The sequence below is a fragment of the Gopherus evgoodei genome, chromosome 4 (genome assembly GCF_007399415.2).
Source record: "Gopherus evgoodei ecotype Sinaloan lineage chromosome 4, rGopEvg1_v1.p, whole genome shotgun sequence".
NCBI classification, from domain to species: Eukaryota; Metazoa; Chordata; order Testudines; family Testudinidae; genus Gopherus; species Gopherus evgoodei.
Window position 1 is genome coordinate 134,105,972 of NC_044325.1, and position 24,015 is coordinate 134,129,986.

General features: G+C 54.6%; 1 protein-coding gene across 1 annotated transcript in view; it reads left to right on the forward strand.

Moving 5' to 3' along the window:
* The window catches only part of NAV1 (neuron navigator 1), a 287,493-nt gene that overhangs the window by 171,926 nt on the left and 91,552 nt on the right, over window positions 1-24,015 (forward strand). Inside the window, 2 exon segments of the mRNA XM_030561175.1 lie at window positions 12,832-12,934; window positions 23,409-23,774. Of these exon segments, the coding sequence (XP_030417035.1) occupies window positions 12,832-12,934; window positions 23,409-23,774 (469 nt within the window).

Genomic DNA, 24,015 nt, shown 5'->3' on the forward strand with positions numbered 1-24,015 from the left:
GAGGGGAGGCAGTTACAGGTCCAGCCGGGCTAAGAGCGATCAGGGCTGACAGGCCTGGGCAGAGCTGAGTGTGTGTGGGGCCCAGCGGTATGATACCAGGAGGGATGATTGAGGGGGATGCGTGTTCAGGAGCCCATGCCAGAGATAGCAGCAGGACAAGGAGCGTTCCATGGGCAGAGACCTGTAAAGGCAGAACCAGAAGCAGTGTCAGCAAGCTGGTGGAGACTCAGGGCTAAGCTAGTGGGGACCAAAGGGCTGTAGGTGAGGAAACCCTGCATCCAGACAGGGGTCAGACTAGAAGGCCCTGGCGGTCCCTCTTGCCCTGTGGTTCTGGGCTGAGGGACGCTGGCAGAGCTGCCTGGATGTCATGTGCCAGCTCGTTCCAGCAGAGCCATGAGAGTCTTAAGCAATAAAGTGCCCAAATTCACATTTCTCTCGGTCAATTGTCATCATTTCTTACCTAAGTGCTAGGAAGCCCCTCACGAACCCCGGGGTCAGGTTTGTTCGGACAGAGCCAGTCCAGCCTATGCTAGTCACTGGGGTGTTTGGGCTCCTGCGGTGGGACCTTTCAGCGGGTGGGAAGCTGCACAACACAGCTCCCCCCCCACCCCGCTCTCATCTGTATGTGAGGTTGCTGTGGCAACCCTGCTGCCAGGGAGCAGGAGGAGGTGTCATCAGGAAGTGCCAGGGCATTGTCCCTAATGCAAACATCTTTAAATAAACCACGGGGAGCATTGGGGGTGGGGAATCTGGGTCATTAGCTGGAGCAATCTGCGTTGGGAGCCAAATACCGTTGAGATGGCAGGTGTGCGGAGCCAGGCTGCTGCGATCTGGGTCCAAAGGCAGAGAAGAGCCACTGCCACTGTGCATCAGGGCTGCCAAAGGAGGCTCAGGAGGTGCTGTGGGGTCGGGTGCCAGGAGAGGGACAGCTTGTGGGAGTGGCAGGCAGCTCTGATGCCGCCAGGAGCTGAGTTGCCCTAAGCACCAGATGAGCACCATGTACCTGGCCCCTTGCAGGATCAGGTCTTGTTTACTCTCGCTACTGCCACACGCTGCAGTAACATCCGCAGAGACGTGGGCAGTGGATACCTGGCCCAAGCAGTCAAGAGATCATGTGCCAGGTCCCCAGAAAATCTTGAGATTGGCTTAAAAATCCTGAGATTTAAAAACAATACTAGCTGTGGGCTCTTAGTCCTCACCTACCTGATGACTGAATCTTCAAGGGTCACAGTTTCATGCTTTTCCTCGCAGCCAAGAGAGGCAGAAACTGGCCATTTTAAAGTGAGTCTAGTGTATTCACGTGACTTCTGGAGCTGGGAGCTTTACAGCAAATATAGAAGATGTGCGATCAAATCACAAGAGCTGGCAACCGTGGAATTGTAGGATCGGTGTCAGGGATCTGGGCCCTCGTGCCCAGCGTATAGAGCGGGAGTCGATAGCCAGGAATCCGAGCTGAGAGTCAAAGCTGAAGTCAGAAGTCAGAGCCGTGGGTCAGGACCAGGGTATCTGGAGCCAGGCAAGGCAAAAGCAGGGCTGGGAACCAGCAGGCACAGAAGCTATCACAGCTGTGAGCAACTCTTTTGAGCAGCCACCAACCTGCTGCTGCTGGGCTTAAGAGCCAGCCTGCTACTGGCCTGCTGTGCTCATTATATTGTCCAGCGACCGGCTCCGCTGCTGGCCCTGATTCCTAACAATCGGATCCTGGTGGGCACGTAAATCCCCACCACCGAGCAAATGCCTAGCAGGGGGCAGCATTGCTCACCCCAAAACAGCCTTCAGCTCCCCACAAGCCTCCTGGGGAGACCAAGCTACTTGGTGCAAGCCACATCAGGGTGTGTCGAATGGGGGCCCTGGGCTGGCTCCCATCCAAATGTGCTCCATCGATCTGATGGCCAGGGCCCCATTGCCAGTTGTAAATATCTAAGCAGGAGCGTGTGGCTCTTTGCAGACCTGGTCTTGGCACAGGGGATCCCACTGACACCCACAGCATCACCGCTGCTCACATGGGGGAGAGCCTGGTAGGGTCGCCAGCGCCTGCACTTGGGTTATGGCTCAATCAGCAAAAGTTGGGGGGAGGGGTTGGCTCCCACAAGGCCCCTGGAGCCATGGGCCAGACTGGGACTAGCCTTGTTCAAGTGCACTGGAGGGGCTGCAGAGAACCTTCCACTGGTCAGGGGCAGCTGTATCATAGTCCCTGTTCTTGTCACTGCTGCAGAGGGGCAGGGGAAGGGAGAGACCAGGTCTTGGCCTCACTTTCTTCCACCCTGGCTGGCAGATGTGGTTGGTTGCAGAGCAGGGAGTGTGCCACCCCTCCCAACAGAGGAGCAGCTCCATGCAGCCCCTGGCACAGCGCCGAGGTTCTGTGGCTTCCAGTCGGGCTGTGCCGGAGCAGAAGATGGGACCAGGGAGGGTAGAGGCTGCTCTTGGCTCTGTGTTTGCTCGGACTGAAATAAATCTCTAGCCCCATCTTTGGGCCAGCCGAGCCCCTGGCAGCATCTTCCCACAGGGTGAGAGGCAAATGGCGTCTCGTGTTCCTCCATCAAGGAGGAACCCTTCCAGGCACAGATTCCCAGCTGTGTGGCCGGGCTGCAGAGCGGAGAGCAGACTCAATGTATCTTTCATGGACAGGATTTTTCCCTTGGTCCTAGTCCAGGTCCAGATTTTTCCCTTGGTCCAGCTCGAGTGGGATGCATAGAGCGGTGTAACCCAGGGTGATCTGTGCTGAGGGACTCAGATCCCAAACCCCAGGCCTGTAGCCGTAGGGGCAGGTGGCTATGGGCTGCACGGAGCTCTGGATCTCATGGTGTACCTGGATCTGGTGGTCAGAGCGAAGGGGCCATGGGTGCCGGAAGGTGGGGAAGGACAAGGGGAAACAGGGAGGGTGCAGAGTAGAGTGAGATGCAGGGAACTCAGGTGCAGAACAGATTTGCAGGCCCAGGGGAGGGGTCGGCTGAGCTGGATGCGGGGGCTGCAGCAGGTGCCCCCCAGCACCCCCAGTGAAACACACCCCAGGCCCACGCCTGGTTCCTTAGCCTCTCCAGGCTGGGTCCAAGGCCTGCGAGAAAACCCATGCTTGGACTGGCAGCTGCTCAGCGCTGCAGCTATGCCCGTGCCCAGGACTGGTGGCTGCTGTTTTGCTGGCCGAGGTCTGTCAGCACCATCTTGTGGCTGGATCTAGCAACTGGTGGAGGTGGAAGAAAGGCAGGTGTGTCTGTGCTGGGGGTGGGAGAGGGCTGGGGGAAGGGAGGGGAGCTGGCTGGGAGAAGTGTAAAACAGAGGGATGAGGCTAGTTGCTTTACCAGCCAATCCAACAGCCCAAGGGACTGGTTTCTGCTTCAGGGGCCTCCCATCCCTTCACTTTGGGAACTGCTTTTCTCCGTGAGTCAGGCCGAGTGCAGTCAGTGCCATGCAAGCTGCTTCCCCACAGCTCTGCTGGTGCCCCTCAGTCCCCCCCCCCCACAGGCCCCTGTTATTCCACCCAGCAGACAGTTATGCTGACACCCAGCCTGCAGTCCCCTACTGTGAGCACCTCCCCCCACATCAGCACTGCCAATGCCCCTAAGCCCTGTCCTCTCCCCCATGGGCTACCATGGATTAGAGCCCTCTCTGCTTGGCAACACTTTTGATTAAGGTACTTAAATATGCCTGGGCTGCCATTAAGATTTAGTAAGACAGTTATTGCCTGGGGTTTAATAACCAGTTAATTATTAAACGGTATTTGTGGAAGCCTGGCAGATATGTAATAGATGCACAGACATTGATACCAATCCCATGCCGATGAATTCTTTACCTTTGAATTGTTGTTCTTCCCTGGGCATGTTTCTCATTATCAAAGAGTGTTGTTTAAAAGGCTGGGAAGCTCAGGGACCTGGAAACAGGATACTCCAGGCTTGTGAAGTGAGTCAGTTCCGTTAGCTCCATTTTAAGCCTTGTTCAGACTAGGTTTTAATTTGACCAGTTGAACACACATTGAAGGCATGCTGCCTTGTCTACACTGGGCTGTTAACACACATCAGCTAAGACCTGTTAACATCACACCTTGAATACCAGTCTAGACAAAGCCCCTGTTTAACACCTTTTGCTCCATTCTAGCAAGTCAAGATGTAGCCTAGAATCTGGCCTGGGTAGTAACGCAACCTCTCAAATCAAGCTAAAGATGCTAAGCTGCGTCCGCAGTGGTGTTCAGCAGGGTTTTCAGTCGAGTTAAACTAGCTTCATTGAGCTAACATTTTCCCAGCATCTTTATCAGCAATCTGGAAGACATTATAAAATCAGAGTGCGGATGACACACAAAGCAATGGAGTACATAGATATGTTGTGATTGCATTTATATAGATTGTCAAGTCAAGTGTGTTCATCTAAGTGTCTTACCCATGCCAGAGTGGAGGAAAACGCATTGTGCAAGTCCATGAAGGAGCCAGACAGCCCTTGCCAATGGATGCAGCCTGCCAGTCTGTGCCCTGAATATTCTACCTGGCCACAGCAGCCAAAAGGAAGGCCCCATGTGTGGCCATTAGCAACACATCTGGTGGTGTGAACCATCAAAACTAGGGGACTGGACTGTTAGATCCATCACAAAATAGGCACTGGCCACATTTGAAGCTTGCCAGCTAGTACGCAACCTGGAGGTGCCATCAAGGTTCCTCAAGGGAACTGGGTGTCTTGAGCTCAGACAGAGCTCAGTGGATTAAACGCATCGTGGAACCGGGGTAAAAGTGGCCTGACTTGTTAAACAGTGGTAAGGACAGTTCAGTGCTGCACAGGGAACTAGGCTCACCTGAGCGATGTGCATTTTCAAATAGCCAAATCCAGGGTCATGCGGCTAGGAAGCAAGACTCTAGGTCACTCCTGTAAGGTGGAGGAAAGCAGTGAGGGAAAAGGGTTTGGGGGTCATGGCGGAAAGCGAATGAACATGAGCTCCCAGTGCGATGCTGTGGCTGAGATCCTTGGATGGATGATTTTGTGTGGGAGTGTGTTACTGTGTGTATATTACCCTGCCTGTGTTTTGTATGGGGCAGTGTGTAGTACATGTGTATTACAGTGTGTGTATGTAATACACTATCGCTCACGTTGCCTCCTGACAAAGCACAATGCTGCCTGTATTATCTCTATGGAGTGGGCAAGCCACCCTCCTCCGCCTCCCAATGCAGATGCTTCATTGCGTGCTGGGTACTTAGCTGTTGTTTACATGTCGCTTCTGTGCGTTACCATGGCAATTGCAAAAGTGTTGGTTGCCACATTACAGTAAAAGAAGCCATAATTATCTCCCCTCCCCCACCACCAACCTTCCTGTCAACTAAATTGTCACTACATTTGAATGAGAAAAAAACCCAGCCCCGACTGAAAAGGCTGGAAATTGTGGATCAAAGCGCTGGCGTCACGGTCGTTAACAGCTGGCATGGAGGGGGGTGTGTGTCTGACTTGTGATTGCTTTGAGAGGGAGACTTAATGCAGGTCCCACCTCCCCCTGTGCCAAGCACCTGCCCCCAGCCTTTCCACCCATCCCCACGGGTTTCTGCCCAGAGCCAGTGCAGGAGCCCTGCTGAACTGGATCCGGCTTGGCATGGGCTCTAGCTGATCCGAGGGGAAGGGGGCAGGATTCCGCCTGCAGAGGATGAACCTCATTCAGAGATGGAGACACCAGACCATCCGCTCCGGCCAGCCTGTGCTCGGTGCAAAGCCAGAGGGTCTTCAAGCCACTCGTATGGTCCTCTGATGCTGGGGACAGCCTGGGGTGAGTTATACCCAAATGCCCAGCACCAGGTGAAGGGGTTCCACAGCCACACCCCGTTCCTTGATATGTGGGGGGCTTTGGCTTGTACCTGCCTATGGGTGGCTAAGCTGGCGTCACTGGCACCTTCCCTTCCTTAGTCCCTTCTGCTTGGAGGGGGCAGAGGTGGTTTACTGGGTTTTTCTACCTCTTTCCCCCCAGAAAAGGGCATGCACTCACTGCATCCCCATCTGCCCTGGCGTCCCGTTCCCTCACACACACTCACCCTCTCTCTGATGGGGTCTGAATCAACCCAGCAGCTTCTTCTGGAGCTTGTCCTGGTAAATTTCCAACAGCTCCGTCTTGGCCGATTCAGCGGGTTTTGAACTGGCAACCTATCGAGCCTAAATCTCTGCGCTTGGCTTGTTACAGCCACATATGTAACACGTCCTAGCCAGAGGCTACAGCCGTGCGTCTGGTGTTGAGACAGGGGAGGGGGTATGGGAATTTTCCTGGGGCGGGGAGTAAGAAAGCCCTGGTAGCAAGTGAGCCCCATGCAGGGGATGGAAAATCCCAGTGGTCTGTAGATCCGGATTTTCCCTACCAAATCCTGGAGCAGCCCCACTGACAGGGCCCAGGAGCGGTGACAGGGAAACGGCTACAGATGAAAGCTGCCTGCCACCCGCGGGCTGGGATTGCAGGCTGCCTGACGGTATAGCGCATGAGTGATTAGCGGTAGCTGATCTCTAGATAGGAGCAGCTCAAGTCAGCTCAGAATTGGCGTGTGTGTGTTGTGAGGCACAAGAAGGGAATCAGAGTGGTGTGATTTTAAGGTTCTGTCTCTTGGGATCTGGGAGGGCTGGGAGCACTTTGGCAAGACTCCAGCGCACTTACCCGGATCACCTTGGTGGGTGAAGGGGCTGGGGTATATAATGATTGACAGGGGTGTTACAGGGGGCCCCTGTCCATGCTGCTTTCTGGTGGGGTTAGGCGCAGGGCCAGAGCGCTTCCCCGTAAGACCATGGCTTTGCCGAACAGGAACAGCAGCGACTCTGCAAGGTGAGGTCGTAGATCTTGAATATAACGCCCTGCTCCAACGTCAGGACTCGCAGATCCCCTCCCTGCTGCCCAGCCTCACCTCTCTGGCTTCACAGGTCACACCAAGCTCCTGGCATGTTGGGGCTCTGCCATCTGGAAATCAATGGCGCCATCGATCGGGCGGTAAAGTCATTCGTCTGGGCAGAGAATGGCAATCAAATGGCCGTTTTTATACTCAATTAAGCCCTGCTTGACCTAGCCAGCGTGAAACATGCCCTGCTCCCACGCTCAATCCGGCGGCGCATGGCTCCTCCAAGCTCATAGACTCATAGACTCATAGACTCTAGGACTGGAAGGGACCTCGAGAGGTCATCGAGTCCAGTCCCCTGCCCTCATGGCAGGACCAAATACTGTCTAGACCATCCCTAAAAGACATTTATCTAACCTACTCTTAAATATCTCCAGAGATGGAGATTCCACAACTTCCCTAGGCGATCTATTCCAGTGTTTAACTACCCTGACAGTTAGAAACTTTTTCCTAATGTCCAACCTAAATCTCCCTTGCTGCAGTTTAAGCCCATTGCTTCTTGTTCTATCATTGGAGGCTAAGGTGAATAAGTTTTCTCCGTCCTCCTGATGACACCCTTTTAGATACCTGAAAACTGCTATCATGTCCCCTCTCAGTCTTCTCTTTTCCAAACTAAATAAACCCAATTCCTTCAGCCTTCCTTCATAGGTCATGTTCTCAAGACCTTTAATCATTCTTGTTGCTCTTCTCTGGACCCTCTCCAATTTCTCCACATCTTTCTTGAAATGTGGTGCCCAGAACTGGACACAATACTCCAGTTGAGGCCTAACCAGCGCAGAGTAAAGCGGAAGAATGACTTCTCGTGTCTTCCGCCGGGAATAGGAGCCACGCTGGGCCCATGATCACTGTCACTGTCACGGCAGGAGCAGGTGCCACGCAGGGCCTGTGGTCTTAGTCATCGTCATGTCAGGCCTGGAGCAGGAGCTGCACAGGGCCCACGATCTCAGTCGCCATCGTGTCAGGCCGGGAGCAGGCGCCACCCAGGGCCTGCTATTGCGGTCGCCATCGTGTCAGGGCGGAAGCTGGCCCTGTGCTGGGCCTGCGATCCCGGTCGCCGTCATGTCAGGGCGGGAGCTGGCGTCACACAGGGCCCACGGTCTCAGTCGCCATCGTGTCAAGCTGGGAGCAGGCACCACGCAGGGCCTGCGATTGCTATCGCCGTCGTGTCAGGGCGGAAGCTGTCACCGTGCAGGGCTCACAATTACAGTCACCATTATGTCAGGGCGGGAGCAGGAGCTGCGCCGGGCCCACGATCACGGTCGCCATCGTGTCAGGGCAGGAGCTGGCATCGCGCAGGGCCCGCAGTCTCAGTCGCCATCATGTCAGGTCGGAAGCAGGCACCATGCAGGGCCCAAGATTGCGGTCGCCATTGTGTCGAGGGGAGCTGGTGCCATGCAGGGCCTATGATTGCAGTCACCGTTATGTCAGGGCAGGAACAGGAGCTGCACAGGGCCCACCATCACGGTCGTGTCAGGGTGGGAGCAGGCGCCAAGGTCGCCGTCGTGTCAGGCTGGGAGCTGGAGCCGCATTGGGCCTGCGGTCGCGGTCGCCGTCTTGTCAGGGCGGGAGCTGGCACCGCTGGGGCGGAAGTTCTGTTTAGGCAGCACCTGGAAGGCCTGGTTCTGCTAGTGCTCTTAGGCAAGGCACAGCCCAAGGGGGCAGGGGGCTTGTGCCACCTCGCCCTGCTCACTCGAACCTGCACATGGGAGGTGCTGAACATCTGGGTCTCCTGTTGGCTGCAGGCTGAGCTTGGGGTCTCCGCTGTTGCTCAGCCCCGCTGAGAACCTGCCCCGGTGTTTGGCAGCCCAGCTCAGCACACAGGCGTCTGGAGCACATCTGAACTGGGGTCGGATCTTCAGAAGGGCTCCAGAGGGGCTGCTGCTGACCCCTGGGGGCCTAGCTTGTGGGCAGCTTCAGTTCATTCCATTTGCAGGCCTTTCAGAACCGGACGGACGCCTGACCCCTACCCACACCCCCCAAACTACGTGGGGCAAAGGGAGGTTGAAATATGAACCCAGCTTTATCCCTCACCCTCTGTGTTACAGGCTAAACCAAACGCCCATGTGCTGCGGGGTGTAAAATCCCAATTTCGTGGCCTGCATGATGGGATGACTGGCCCTCATAGAGGGAGGCGGGGCCCAGCCTGCCTGTGATGGGTTTCTTGGCCCACTTGTAAGCAATGAAGCTGGTTGCTTGGCTGCTCATTGGCTATTGAGCACCTGGGCCAGAGAAAAGGCTCCCAGAGCTCAGCTGGAGGAAGGGGCTCCTTGGATGAGGGATGCTCCAAAGCAGCAGCCGGCTGGTTCCACCTCTGTGAATCCCCTACTGATCTCCCCAAGCCCAGGGGGAAAGAACTGAGTAGGGAAACGGAGCCAGCTGGGGAGAAGCTGGCTGAGGTTGACAGCCATCCGGAGTCACTCCCCAGCCCAGGGGAGAGCTGGGGCCTCCTACCGCCAGGCAGAGAGCAACAGTTACTCTGAATACAAGGAGGAGAGACGCCTGTTTGAGTTATTACTGGCCCGTGGGTAGGCTGAGTAACTCCTGATCTGAGGGGAAGAGGCCTGCTGGCCTAGCCCCAAGTCTCCCAGAAGAAGGGTGGGCTAAAGGGGCTGGGAAATCGGTACAAGAGTTAATCTTAGCCCCACGAGGTGGAAGTCTTGGCCTAAGTACTCTGAAACCATAGCCTGGCCCTGCAGTGCCTCAAAAGGGGCGGGGGTGCCCCTTACAGCCTGTCCCTACTTTGGCCTGCCCAAGGGACTCGGGCATTATGATGTTGCACTCCATCAGTTTATGGAAATATGCTTATGAATGTGGATATAATGGAACTGGAATATGCTTCGTGCAAAAGGTCTCTTGTAAGATGTCATTACAAAGTTTATAATCTACTGAGTGTGCTCATCCTATTTGTATGAATGTATTGTTCTTGTATTTGAAGCCAGAAATATGAAGTATTACTCTGAAGTCCTATTGTCACTATGCAAAATTGGGGCTATTAATGGTGTCTTGGAATCTTGAAGGCTTCCATTGACTAGGACAATTGGTTGTGAATGGCTCTGTTTCCTTGTAAGCCTACCTATGTGCCAGCCAGTGGGTAATGAAGTCTCACAGGACATGTGAACATATCACGTGATACTGGAATCCATCTTAAACCTGGTGCTTTTCCATTCAGAAGGAAGGTGGGGACCCAGAGAGAGACAAAGGATTCCCACCTTGTGCCAAAGCTATAAAAGGGGGTAAGGCAGGACAAAGGGGGGGTCCCAGTCATGAGAACACCCCTGCTTTCCTCCCAAGATGTCTGCTGGAACTAACAAGGACTGTACTAGGGGAAAGAATCGGGCTCAGAGGTAATCTCAGCGTGTCAGGTGACACAGGGGGGTCTCCGTGACCAAATCTGTCACAGGCATCTCCTGAGAAGGTGCCATCCCGTGGCCAGTCCACATGTCCCACCAGACTCTCACAGTATCGTGGTCCCCTCGGGCCCAGGGCAAATGGACCTTTGGATTTGATTCCTATAAGGGGTGATGGTTCAGGCTGCAGGAGAGGTTCTTGTGTATTTTTCCAGACCTATCTGTCTGTAACAAGCAGGGTCCTGTCTACATTACTAGGTGGAACAGTGTTGTAGCTATGTTTGGAGGGAGGACAAATCTGATTGTAACCAGACCACGTGCAAACCATTTGTTCCTAATCTACGTAATCCATCTATCTAACTAGCCTTCTTGATGTTAGTAAACTGGTGCATCTAGTCCAGCCATCCAACCCTAACATAATGACAGTCTTTCCTAGAAGGTAGCGTACAGATCTGTCCATCTGTCTCTCCATCCACTCTCCTAGATGTTAGTATACCAATCTGTCTGCCCATTTGTCCTCCAAAATGCACGTGTACAGGTCAGTCTGTCTGTCTGCTGATCTACTGCACAAATAGATATCTACATGGCAGTGGCCTGCTGACTGAATAATGTAGATGGGCCCCAGACTGTCTCTTTAGCATTAGGAGCTTTCTTTCCTCCAGGCTTAGGGCAATGGTCTAGGGATGTCACACCCCGCTGCAGCAGGCTGCCAGGGTAGGTTTGCAGGCCTGCCGAGGCGTTTCCCTAGAGGCAATGTATCATCCAAAGAGACATTGCCAGGCTTGCAATCCCAGGGAGACCCAACCAGGTAGCACCCCTCCCCTGGGTATGCAGGCTGCAAGCGGAGCAGTTTGCTCAGGATTCCTGAATGCGATGGCAGGCTCCAGTTCTGGGGCAGCAGCTCTGATCCCTTAGAATGAGCATGCCAGCTGCTGCCACTCATTCTGCCTTCATTTGGCTGGCAGTCAGCCCCATCATTTCCTTGCTGGCTTCTGTTTGTTCCTGAAGCCCATGCGCCTGTTCACTCAGCTCCCCCGGCTCCCTGGGAGCGCTGTAGCCCTGACACTAAGCACTAATGTTGCAAAGGCTTCAGCCAAAGCAGAGTAGGAAGCAGGACCGGCGCTAGGGGTTTTAGTGCCCTAGGCACACGGCAGTTTCGCCGCCCCACGCGATGCTCCCGCAGCTCTGGTGGAGCTGCCGCAGTCGTGCCTGTGGGAGGTCCACCGGAGCGGCGCGAGCAGCCAACCGTCCGCAGGCATGACTGCGGCAGCTCCACCAGAGCCGCGGGAGCAGCCGACCATTCGCAGCCACAACTGCGGTAGGTCCACCGGAGCCGCCTGCCGCCCCCTCCGGCAAAACACCACCCACCAATAATCCTGGTGCCCTAGGCGATTGCCTAGGCCGCTTAAATGAAAGCGCCAGCCCTGGTAGGAAGGTGAGCTGGGCCCTGCAGAGCTCCCCTCCTGTGCTAGCTGGCTGGGGAAGGGAGCTGCAACACCCATGGGGCTGGGGTTAGAAGCTGCCAGTGCCTGGCTGGGCAGGTGGCTCTGCTGGGACTGAGTTTGGAATGCAATTGATATTTGTGCTGCTTACTAATGCAATCCTTGGACAGGAGCAGAGAGGTGATTTTAGCTCTGTATTTGACTCTGGTGCGACCGCTGCTGGAATCCTGCGTCAGGTTCTGGTGCTCACAATTCAAGGAGGGGGTTGATAAATTGGAGAGGGGTCAGAGAAGAGCCTGGGGAATGATGAAAGGATTAGAACACCTGCCTTCGAGTGAGAGACTGATCTCTTTGAGTCTAGTTATCTTAGCACAGAGAAGGTTGAGGGGTGACTTAATTACTGTCTGCGAGTATCCTAGATGGGGAACAAATTTGATAATGGACTTTCCTGTCTAGCAGAGACGGATCTAATGAGATCCAATGGCTGGGAGCTGAAGCCAGACAAATTCAGCCTGGAACTAAGGCAGAACATTTTAACAAGGAGAGTATTTAACCATTGGAACAATTGACCACGGCTCGTGGTGGATTCTCCATCACTGGGCATTTTTCAATCCAGACAGGAGGTCCTTTCTCAGATCTGCTCTAGGGATTATGTTGGGGGCAGTTCTCTGGCCTGTGCTGTGCAGTGTCCCAATGGTCCCTTCTGGCCTTGGAATGCAGGAAGCTCTGGTCCGGTGCTCTCCCTGCATCTCGTCTTGGAGTGGAGCTGGGAAGAGCCGGGAGGCAGACGCTCCCTCTCCCAAGCACTGGCCTTAGGCAGAGGCAGGGAAGCTTTCCCTGCTAAAGCAGCTTTTGGGGTCCTTGGCAATACCTGGGCAGGGTGTGGGTCCAGCACCCCAGGCCTGTCTGGGAGATGGGTCCTGCTCACAGCTCTGCCGAGGGCTCCAGCTCTCGCAGAATGTGGCAGTCAGGGCCAGTGGCTCTTTGATGCCAAAGCACCGGTGGAGGGAGGGCAGGGAAGGGACACGTGGACAGACAGTGTAAGGATGGCACCTGGGTGAGGTGGGGGCACATGGCATGGGGAGCATTGGGGGGGCACCTGGAACAGGAGGGGGGTGTGGGAGGGTGGGGGCATGGAGGGTCACATGTCGCCCTCCTCTCCCTACAGCCATGGCTATAAAACCTTCGCTCTCCATGTCGCTACAGACCCCGAGTCTCAGAGGAAGAGGACAGTGCAGAATGTGCTGGACCTTCGGCAGAATCTGGAGGAGACCATGTCCAGCCTGAGAGGCTCCCAGGTATCTCACAGGTGAGGTCATGACACCCACTCTCTCCCGTCCCCATCTCTCTCACCTGACCCCTCCCTTCCCCTTCCTCTGCCAGCATGGTTCCTTACTAGGTCTGATCCCCGAAGCCAAGCCCTTTCTGGGGGGTAGGGACCCTGACGGGGCAGGGGACTAGTGACGTGGCTGTGCTCCGTCCTGTGGCAGCTTCTCCAACCCCCCAGGGGAAAGAATCTGACAGCCCCCCTGTGTCACCGAAGCCCCTGTCCCAGCATGGAGAGCTGCCACCCTCTGACTCAGGGATGACTCTCACTGCCCCACTCACTAATCCCTCCAACTAGTCTCTCTGGAGCACCACTCACATTGCGTTGCGCCTCATTAGCAGGTGTATTTCGGTGGCACCCCGAGGCACCAGCTGAGATCAAGGTCCCATTGTACTAGGGGCTGCCACAACCACAGAGGGTACATCGTCAGGGCCAAAAAAACCCCACAGCAGCGAGTCTCAGAGCCTGGGTCAACTGACTCAGGCTTGCAGGGCTAGCGCTCCAGGGCTAGAAATAGCTGTGTTGGTGTTCCCACTCTGCCGAGAGGGCTTGGTCTCCGGGCTTGATCTCCGAGCCTGAGCTCCAGTCTGAGCAGGGACATCTACACTGCTCTTTTGAACAATTTAGGCAATTTAGGCCTGGTCTACACTAGAAAATTTGGCCAGTATAATTATCGTTCAGGGCTATGAAAAATCCACACCTCTGAGCAGTTCAGTTAAACCGACCCAACCTCCAGTGTAGACAGCACTCAGTCCGCAGGAGAATTCTCCCATCAGCCTAGTGTGATGAAGTGGGGCTGTTCTTAATGTTTCCTCTGAATACTGTGTGGGTGCCTCAGTTTCTGGCTGACAATCTATCTCCTGGCAACTAATTGCCTGGGCCCTTTCCCCCTGCACAAGGATGCTAAAGGTGTTGGAGACAAAGAGGTCAGGTGACCTCCTGGCCCAGGAAAGGAACTCAGAAGAGAAGGAGGGGCTGGAGGGGGTTTCAGTTTGGAGCTGGCTGGGGATGGGGAGTGAGGGCAGACGTGGGTATCTGGCTCGCTGGTCCCCAGAATGGACCCGGCTGAGGAATCCTGTTCTGTGTACCTACAAACTCTGTTTTAGACCGTGTTCCTGTCATCTAATAAACCTCTATTTTACTGGCTGGCTAAGAGTCACGTCTGACTGCGAAGTGGGGGTGCAGGACCCTCTGGCTTCCCCAGAGCCCTGCCTGGGTGGACTCACTGTGGGAAGCACACCAAGGGGCATATGCTGAATGCTCCAAGGTCAGACCCAGGAGGAGAAGCTGTATGAGCTTCTTGCCCTGAAGACAGTCTGCTCCGAGGCAGAGGAGGCTCCCCAAAGTCTTGATTGACTTTGTGGGGAGCAGTTCCAGAGCATCACCCGGGGACTCCGTGACACCTAGCTACTGCCCCTCGTGGGACGTGATCTACCTATGCTGATGGGAGAACTCCTCCCTCGTCAGCATAGGCAGTGTCTTCACTGACACACTACAGGGGTGCAGCGTTTTAAATGTAGACAAGCCCTTAGTCCTGGTGGAAACTTCATGAGGATGCTTGTAGACCCTGGTACACACAAACATGCAGCGGTTTAATTCAATTAGTTTAGTTAAATTGATCAAACCAATTTTAAAAAAACCCTGTGTGAACACTCTTCTTTCAGGATAAGGGTCGCTTATTTCAGCGTGATTTAAACCTGTTCCCAGCTGATTTAAGCTATACCGGTTTGAGAGCAGCTTGTTTTAGAATCGGTGCATCCCCTGGGGGCTTGCACCAGTTTAACTCTTGCTGTAAAATGACACTGTCCTTATCCCTGACATGTTGATAGGGCCTGAGATACAGGGAGTTAAATAAATTTGAAAAGCTGTGTGTTAAATCTGTGCAAATTTCAATATGGAAGAGACCTAAGAGATTGTCCTAGCTCTGAAGAGCATATGGTCTACACAGACCTAGTGGGAGGGAAAAGTGAGGCACAGAGAAGGGCCATGACTTGCCCAAGGTCACATAATAGGGACTAGAACTCAAGTCTGCTGAGTCTTAGTGAATGAATTGCAGGTGGAAGCAGCAGGTCATGGCACGGCAAGCCCGTGTGTCACCCCAACTGTGAAAGCAGAGCTGCTTGCCCGAGCCGATCATGGGTTTCCCCAGGCTCGCCCGGGTAGGGTGCTGGAGACACAAGTTTGACTGGGCTCGTGACTCCATAAGGACACCAGCAAATCCCCATCTGGTTTGGAGTAGAGAAGTGAGCAGGGCAAGGATCTGCTTCAAATTCCTCCATAGCAGGGCACTGGAAACTACCCATGTCAGCCTGCAATGGGGGCTGCAGCCACTGGAGGGTGGCGTCAGGCCAGGTGGAGAAGGAGAGCGACACAGGGAAGCTAGTTTGACTCCAGCTGCTCAGTAAAGAGCACCAGGGATGAGCACAGCTGCCCTAGGGGGTTATGGCAACAGGGAGACCCCCATGTGTTTGTGTCCATTTGAAGCCCCCCTCCCTCTGCTCTGGCTCCCAGCGTGAGTTACGCTCTGCCCCACTGGAATAGGGGCTCAGCCAATGGGGGATTTCATTGGGGAGCCCAGCTAACAGCTCTCACTAGCCCTGCTGCCCCTGCAGGGGGCAGCACAAGCAGCAGGAAAAGGCTCAACTACTTAAAGCACAAGGGCCTTGGGAGATTCAAGTGCTTTGGTGCAGAATCCGTGATCACCGCTCCCCCTAGGGGCTGCCCACAGCAATTTACAGCGCTAGAGTCACTTCTGTAACCCAAGGGACTGTGTGTTTGGTGCAGAAGGTCCTGAGTGGAATCCACCTCTGACCATGGTCGCTCTCTGCATCACCTTTCCCACACCCCAGAGCAAAGACCAAGCTGTGCCTCTCAGGGAAGGGTATCAAAGCATTCTGCAATGTCTGGCTCCATATCATTATTCCCTCCTTTTACAGGTGGGGAAACTGAGGCATAGAGCGGGGCAGTGACTTGTCCCAGGTAATGCAGTGAGTCAGAAAGTCGGGAGCCTTCAAAGCCCCCCAGCCCCTCCAGGAGGCGGGGGGAGGTCCCCTAGCTAGACACGGGAATGTGCCACCCCACTGCTCAAAACCCCCCAGCAGGCAGGGCTGATTTCCCAAGGCCCCCAGCTCCTGCCTCCCATCCTGAGATGCACAGGGCTTTCCCTGTGCCAACCCAGCACACTGTCCTGGTGCTGAAGGAAGGAGACTCCTCATGGATCAGAGACCAGGGGCCAACCGCACCCATCCCCTGAGTGCTAGGCACCAGGGCCCCCTCCTGAAAATGCATGGCCTGGCCTGCCTGCATCATGCCCTGTGGGGCTGCCTTCCCCAGGCCCTACGCAGCAGCAGCTTGGGCTGAAACTGGGGCCCTGGCTTCGACCCATCTCCCCTTCCAACCCCTTCAGAGCCAGCAGGAGGGAGCTGTACTGGCTACATGTGGCAGTGCTGGGGTGTCCGGGGGAGGGGGGAGGCATCATTTCTGTTCCAGTGGGATCTTTCTTGGACCAGCTGCTAACATGGGGTGGGGGTGGAGTGGGCCTTAGCTGTGAAATGCTGGGCCCAATCCTGCGAAGACTTGGGCCCCCCTTGCTCCAAACAATGGCTGCAGGATCAGCTCCTGCTGGGTTGGGGAGCTCCGTTAGCCTGTAGCCAGGAGGCTGGGCTAGTTGGCCCCTAGGCCAGGGCTCTGGGCCTACTGCAGCACAGCTCTGGGGGAGCTGCCTTGTCACGCTCATTTCCCTCAGAGCTGGCAGCCGTGCCCGGCTTGAGTAAGCTATTTCCCCTCCCTGGCTCTGTGGTGCAGATGAGCTAATGCAGAGACAGCAGCTTCTCCAGGGATCTGGGCTGGGGGGGCAGCAGGGGATTCTCACTTGGAGGTGATGAGACTGAGCTAGTGGAGCAGGAAAAGGCCGTGCCCTGACGAAGGGTGGCCAGCTGATGGAGGGAGGGAGTGCAGGCAGGGTTAACTCAGCACTGGTTTGTAGAATCAGCCCAAGTGATAACAGCAGAGAGGCCAGTGATGGGAATGAGGGGTCAAGGCAGCCAGCGGGATTGCAGAGAGCAAGGAGCCAGGGACAGGGTTGAGAGACAGGGAGGTCCCTTCTGGGTGTGTCACGCAGGGGATAGCTCAGCAAGGGTCCTTTCTGCGGCTGCCTGGAGGCCTGGAATGTGAGCATCTGCTCCCAGCCAGGTGCCCATTGTCAGGTCTCTGCACAGCATGGTGCCACTATCTGAGCTGAGACCCATCAGGGCTTTGGGACCCTCCCTGCCCCCGCGGTAGGGGCAGAGAAGTGTATTGTGGGGGTGGCCCCTATCTGCGCCTTGGGGAGTTGAAGGCCATTTGGGCATGAACCAAAATAAATAAATCAACCATCGCTCCTGTCCCTGTGAACGCCAGCCCCCTGTCTGAGTGGGCACTCCGGGAAAGGAGTCGGAGGGGACGGCTCCACTCCTCCGTTCTGCAATCCGGCTCCCGGACAGCGCCTGTGGCTGCGCCTTCCCGTCTTGTGTAACCAGAGTCTCACACTGGATCACTGTGAGGGCACTCGGGAGGAGGAGAGCTGCCAGCTGAGCTCCACCCAAGATGAGTCAAGGCAGGAGGGGAGGAGGGCAGAGCTCCAGCCCATCTGCTTTGCTTAATGTTTAGTTGTCAGCTCACTAGCAACAGCTTTCTGCAAGCAGTGGCATGGCCCAGCTCCGTGCACCTTTATTCCCTGTGGCGCTGTGTGCACGGAGACGCTGGTGCTCGGAGCAGTGTGAGGTAGACCTGCCTACAAGGAGCCGTCCGTGCACAAGCTACTGTGAGCTCCTGGGCTGAGCACTCAGGCAGCCCAAGGGGAACAGGCGGAGAACGCTTGCTATGCTAATGCACCAGTACCAGGAGCACAGCCCTTGGGGCGAGCCCAGAAAACAACAGCAGCCCTGAAAGCAGGAGCAGAGGATCATGAGCAGAAACCAGGACCTGACTGTGAGCAAGAGGCAGGGATTGCGCAGGATTGGTCAGGCCTCAGCTGGAGAACTGTGACCAGCTGTGGGTACTACGCCCTGAGGAAGATGTGGACATGTGGAGAGAGACCAAAAGGGGGAGACAAAAGGGATCAGAGGTTTAGAAAATCTGACCTATGAGGAAAGATTGAAGAATTGGGCACGTTTAATCTAGAGAAGAGATGACTGAGGGGGAACCTGAGAAGTCTTCAGATGGGTAAATAATGTTATAAAGAGGACGGTGATAAATTGTTCTCCCTGTCCACCGAGGGTAGATGGAAGGAATTGTCTGAGTTTGCAGCAAGAGAGATTCAGGTTAGAGATTGGGGAAGCCTGTCTAAGGGTGGCTAAGCTCAGGGACAGTTTACCTAGCGAGGTTGTGGAATTCCCCTCACTGGAAGTTTTTGCTAACAGGTTAGACAAACACCTGTCAGGGATGGTCTAAGATACAGGGGAATGGACTCAATGAACTCTTGAGAACCCTTCCAGCCCTGCGTTTCTATGCAGCAAACACAGGCCAAGCATGCGACTGTCACAAGCCAGATGCACGGGAGCTGAGAGCTCCGGAAACACCAGCCCAGGCTAGAACACACCAGGAGTGTGCACAGAGAGCAGGAGACAGATGTGCACCAGCCAAGCACTCGGAGAGTCTGAACGCCAGTCTGAGCGCATAGAGTCCAATGTGCCTGCACTGGGGATCCACAGCACAAGCCAGGGGGGCACGTGCTGACTGCACGGAAACTGTGAGCCATATGCACAAGCAGAGTACACAGATGTCAGTGAGCAAGCTGGACACACCAACATACACAGCACAGTGCAGGAGCTGAGCACTTGAAAACCACGAGGGTGCAAGAGTCCATCACAAGAGCAGAGTGCACTGAAATCACCATTGGGGGCCAGGGGCAGAATACACAGGCAGCTGGATGTGCAGGAAATCTGAGCCAGTGGCCAAAGGCCCAAGCAGAGAACGCAGGCATGAGTCAAGGGAACAAGGTACGTGTTAGCACCGAGAGCCTTCCGCTGGAGCAAGGCGTGTGCACCGGCCAGACTGGGCACAAGATCAATGCATAGTGAGCCAAACCTGCGCATTGAGCACAACAGACGCTGTGTGAGAGAACGGGCCAACCACGCCGTCTGCATATGAGCATTAGCCGAGTGCACTGCATGTGGGCTGATGATTTAGTTGAGGATTGGTCCTGCTTTGAGCAGGGGGTGGGACTAGATAACCTCCTGAGGTCCCTTCCAACCCTAATATTCTGTGATTCTGTGACTGAGATCACAAGTTAAGTGTGCTGTGCATGTGAGCCAAGTGCAGGAGACAAGTGTGCAAATCGCCAGCTGTACCACGGACTGTGGAAAACGTTGGTGCAAGGTTTGGGTCTGGGCTCCCTGGCTTTTCTTCCGTCGCCGATCGATGTCTAGTGCCACTCCCAGCCTCTGACACGGCGGCTCCCAACCCTGCTTCTCCATAGGTGCCATATGCCCTGGAATCTCTGAGGCCACTCCCTGTTGCACGGCCATCGGTGGGGAATGTGGATGCGCACCCAGGAGTTGTGGTGAAAACCCTTTGCTCACTGCCTGGTCTGCAGCTAAGGTTTAGGATTTCCCCCAAAACCCCACAGACGGGAGATGTTAGTGCATGCCAACTCCTGCAATTTACCCAGCAGTTCTTCCCTCCTTGCACCCTGGCCTCTTCTGCTCTGGTGTTGCGATGGGATTATGTCCCAATGCAACCATCACCTCCACATCCAGCTTGGACTTAACTCAGCTTCGTAGATCATAGACTCATAGACTTCATAAAGATCATAAAGGTCAGAAGGGACCTTTATGATCATCTAGTATGACCTCCTACACAATGCAGGCCACAGAATCTCACCCATCCACTTCTATAACAAACCCCTAACCTAAGTCTGAGTTACTGAAGTCCTCAAATTGTGGTTTGAAGACCTCAAGCTGCAGAGAATCCTCCAGCAAGTGACCCGTGTCCCATGTTGCAGAGGAAGGTGAAAAATGTCTAGGGCCTCTGCCAATCTGCCCTGGAGGAAAATTCCTTCCCAATCCCAAATATGGCGATCAGTTAAACCCTGAGCATGTGGGCAAGACTCACCAGCCAGCATCCAGGAAAGAATTCTCTGTAGTAACTCAGATCCCATCCCATCTAAAGTCCCATCACAGACCACTGGGCATACTTACCTGCTGATAATCAAAGATCAATTGCTAAATTAATTGCCAAAATTAGGCTATCCCATCATACTATCCCCTCCATGAACTTATCAAGCTTAGTCTTAAAGCCAGATATGTCTTTTGCCCCCACTACTCTCCTTGGAAGGCTGTTTCAGAACTTCACTCCTCTAATGGTTAGAAACCTTCATCTAATTTCAAGTCTAAACTTCCTAGTGTCCAGTTTATATCCATTTGGTACTAAGCTTAAATAATTCCTCTCCCTCCCTGATATTAATCCCTCTGATATATTTTATAAAGAGCAATCATATCCCCCCTCAACCTTCTTTTGGTTAGGCTAAACAAGCCAAGCTCTTTGAGTCTCCTTTCATAAGACAAGTTTTCCATTCCTTGGATCATCCTAGTAGCCCGTCTCTGAACCTGTTCCAGTTTGAATTCATCCTTCTTAAACATGGGAGACCAGAACTGCACACACTATTCCAGATGAGGTCTCACCAGTGCCTTATATAACAGGACTAACACCTCCTTATCTTTGCTGGAAATACCTCGCCTGATGCATCCTAAAACTGCATTAGCATTTTTTAGCTGCCATATCACATTGGCAGCTCATAGTCATCCTGTGATCAACCAATACTCTGAGGTCCTTCTCCTCCTCTGTTACTTCCAACTGATGTGTCCCTAATTTATAACTAAAATTCTTGTTATTAATCCCTAAATGCATGACCTTGCACTTTTCACTATTAATTTTCATCCTATTACTGTTACTCCAGTTTACAAAGTCATCCAGATCTTCCTGTATGATATCCCGGTCCTTCTCTGTATTAGCAATACCTCCCAGCTTTGTGTCATCTGCAAACTATTAGCACATTCCCGCTTTTTGTGCCAAGGTCAGTAATAAAAAGATTAAATAAGATTGGTCTCAAAACTGATCCTTGAGGAACTCCACTAGTAACATCCTTCCAGCCTGACAGTTCACCTTTCAGTACGACTCTTTGTATCTCCCCTTTAACCAGTTCCTTATCCACCTTGCAATTTTCATATTGATCCCCATCTTTTCCAATTTAGCTAATACTTCCCCATGTGGAACCATGTCAAATGCCTCACTGACGGAGCTACGCACTGAATAACCGCTGGGACAGGACTCCCATCCCCTACATCCCAGCAGGACAGGGCAATGGGCGAGGCTGAGCCCGCTCTGTGCTTTAGCAAATGCCCTTGGATTTCAGGCCAGTCTCCCTTTGTTCATTGCCCTGTGCAGCCTGATGAGTCAGCAAAACAGACAGTGGGAACAATCCCTGATTTAGCCAGGGCTGAGTCAGCCAAGCAGGGCCGGCTCCAGGCCACAGCGCGCCAAGCGCGTGCCTGGGGCAGCATGCCGCGGGGGGCACTCTGCCGGTTGCTGAGAGGGCGGCAGGCAGCTCCGGTGGATCTCCCGCAGGCGTGCCTGCGGATGCTCCACCGGAGCCGCGGGACCAGCAGACCCTCTGCAGGAATGCCTGCGGGAGGTCCACCGGAGCCATGGGACCGGCGAGCAGCAGAGTGCCCCCCGCGGCGTGCCACCGTGCTTGGGGTGGCGAAATGGCTAGAGCCAGCCCTGCAGCCAAGTCTCTCCATCCCCTGCCTACTGAGCCTGCAGGTGTCCAGAGAGTCTGGAGGCATCTCCGTGGAGACTCCCCGTCTGAAGGAGGCGGGCGCTGGGCAGCCAGGCCACTCAGCGGCAGGAGGAAGTGCAGTTTGTGTGAAGTACAGATTGGAAGGGCTGGGGAAATTGGCTGATATGAAAATAAGGAAGTAATAGGCTGGTTTGAGTGCATGGCAGGGGCTGTGCGAGTTTCCTCCACCCACCGTTCCGCTGATGCCCCACAATCTGACCTGCACCCCCAGCCCCCACTGCATTTCCAGCCTTGGGTGACCTCACCCCAGCGCTCTGCTGATGCCCCTCAATCCTGACTTGCACTCCCGGCCTCCACTGCTTTTCCAGCCTAGGGCTCCCGCTGCTACCCAACGCCACGGCTCTGGCCATGCACCTCCTTCCAGCCATACAACTCCCTCTGCTATCCAAGCCCTGGACTCCCCTTACTCAGCTCTGCTGGTACCCCTCAGTCCCCATGGTACTCTCCCCACCCCGGCTCATGTCTCTGCTAGATTCCAGAGATCAGTTGCTTCCTATGGATTCAGAACCTGCTCTCCATCTGGCTAGAACAGCCGATTCACAGCCAAGGGCAGGATCCCAGTGTCGGGGTGGAGGAAGCCCTCCATTTATGGCAGCCGAGTTGTCTGTGTGAAGTTCCTCCCCATTACAGGCAGATGGAAGTGAGTTTGCAGGCTCTCTGCTCTGGGCCTGCCATACTCTAGGTGTCTCTGTCAGCAAGGGGTACAATACTATCCGGGCCTCATTGAAATATTTCTGGGGAAATGCATTTCCCAGAGCTTGTACCCAGAGAGCCAAGGCACGTCCCCTCCCACATAGTGCAGGAGCCTACGCAAAGCAAGATGTTGGCAGCTTTGTCCCTCAGTTTACAGGCTCCAAACCATCCACTTAATTTAGATTTAATAAGACAACTCTTGTGCGTCAACCAAATGATTGGAACCAGCTCTGCTGGGCGGCTCTCCAGAGCTGTTAATCCACCGTCGATTTGTTTTTAATCATCACTTTGTATTTAGCATCCAATACCCACTTTATTGAATCAAATTGAAAGGGGGCTGTCACCCGAGTGGGGAGCCAGCGCCTGCCTCTGCTGCCTCTCAAATCAAGGCACAGGGAGGGAACGGGATGCTGTCCCCTAAATTAATCTCTTTCTGCTTCCAAGGCTGCCATTGCTTTCGTGCTGCGCTGGAGGGCTATTGGCAAGGCAACCCCAGAGCTTGAGTCCTCGGTTCCATTAGGCTCAGAAAGGGAGGATGGCCCAATGGGTAGGGCACTAGCCTGGGACATGGGAGACTTGGGAAGGGCCCGAGAGCAGTGCAGAACCATTTGGAGGGGGAAAGGACATAAATAAGGGGAGCATAGTGGCCGCTGGGGTCATGGGAATAGGGATCGGGGACAGTTGGGAAGAGGGAGAGGCTTACGGTTAAGACAGTGGCCTAGCACTGTGGACTCCTGGGTTCCCATCCTGGTTCCACCCCTTCCTTGGACCCGAAGTGTCAAAGCTGGGTGGCTAAGGACATGCCCTAACTTCCAGAGGTGCTGAGCACCTGCAGGTCCAATAGCAGGATGGAACCCAGGACTCCACCTCTCCCCTAGGGCTGCCCCCATCCCTAAAGCTTTGCTCTCTGCTCCTTCCTTGCAGCTCTTTGGAGATGACCTGCTACGACAGCGACGAAGCCAACCCCAGGAGCGTGTCCAGCCTGTCCAACCGCTCCTCCCCCGTGTCCTGGCGCTACGGTCAATCCAGCCCCCGGCTGCAGGCCGGGGACGCTCCCTCAGTGGGTGGGAGTTGCCGGTCGGAAGGTACCCCCAGCTGGTACATGCACAGCGAGCGGGCGCACTATTCCCATACCATGCCCATGCGCAGCCCCAGCAAGCTGAGCCACATCTCCCGGCTGGAGCTCGTCGAGTCGCTGGACACCGACGACGTGGATCTGAAGTCCGGGTACATGAGCGACAGCGACCTGATGGGGAAGACCCTGACGGAGGACGACGACATCACCACGGGGTGAGTGCCACTGCTGGCGCTAGACAGATTGCAACTGGAAATAAAGCTTACGTTTTTAACCGGGAGAGTCATTGACACTGGAACGACTTACAAGGACTGTGGGGGATCCAAAGATTGGATTCTTTCCTAAATGATCTGCTCTAGGAATTATTGTGGGGCACATCTCCGGCCTGTGTTATACAGATCAGACTAGATGATCACAATGGTCCCTTCAGCCTTGGGATCTGAGTCTACGAGATTG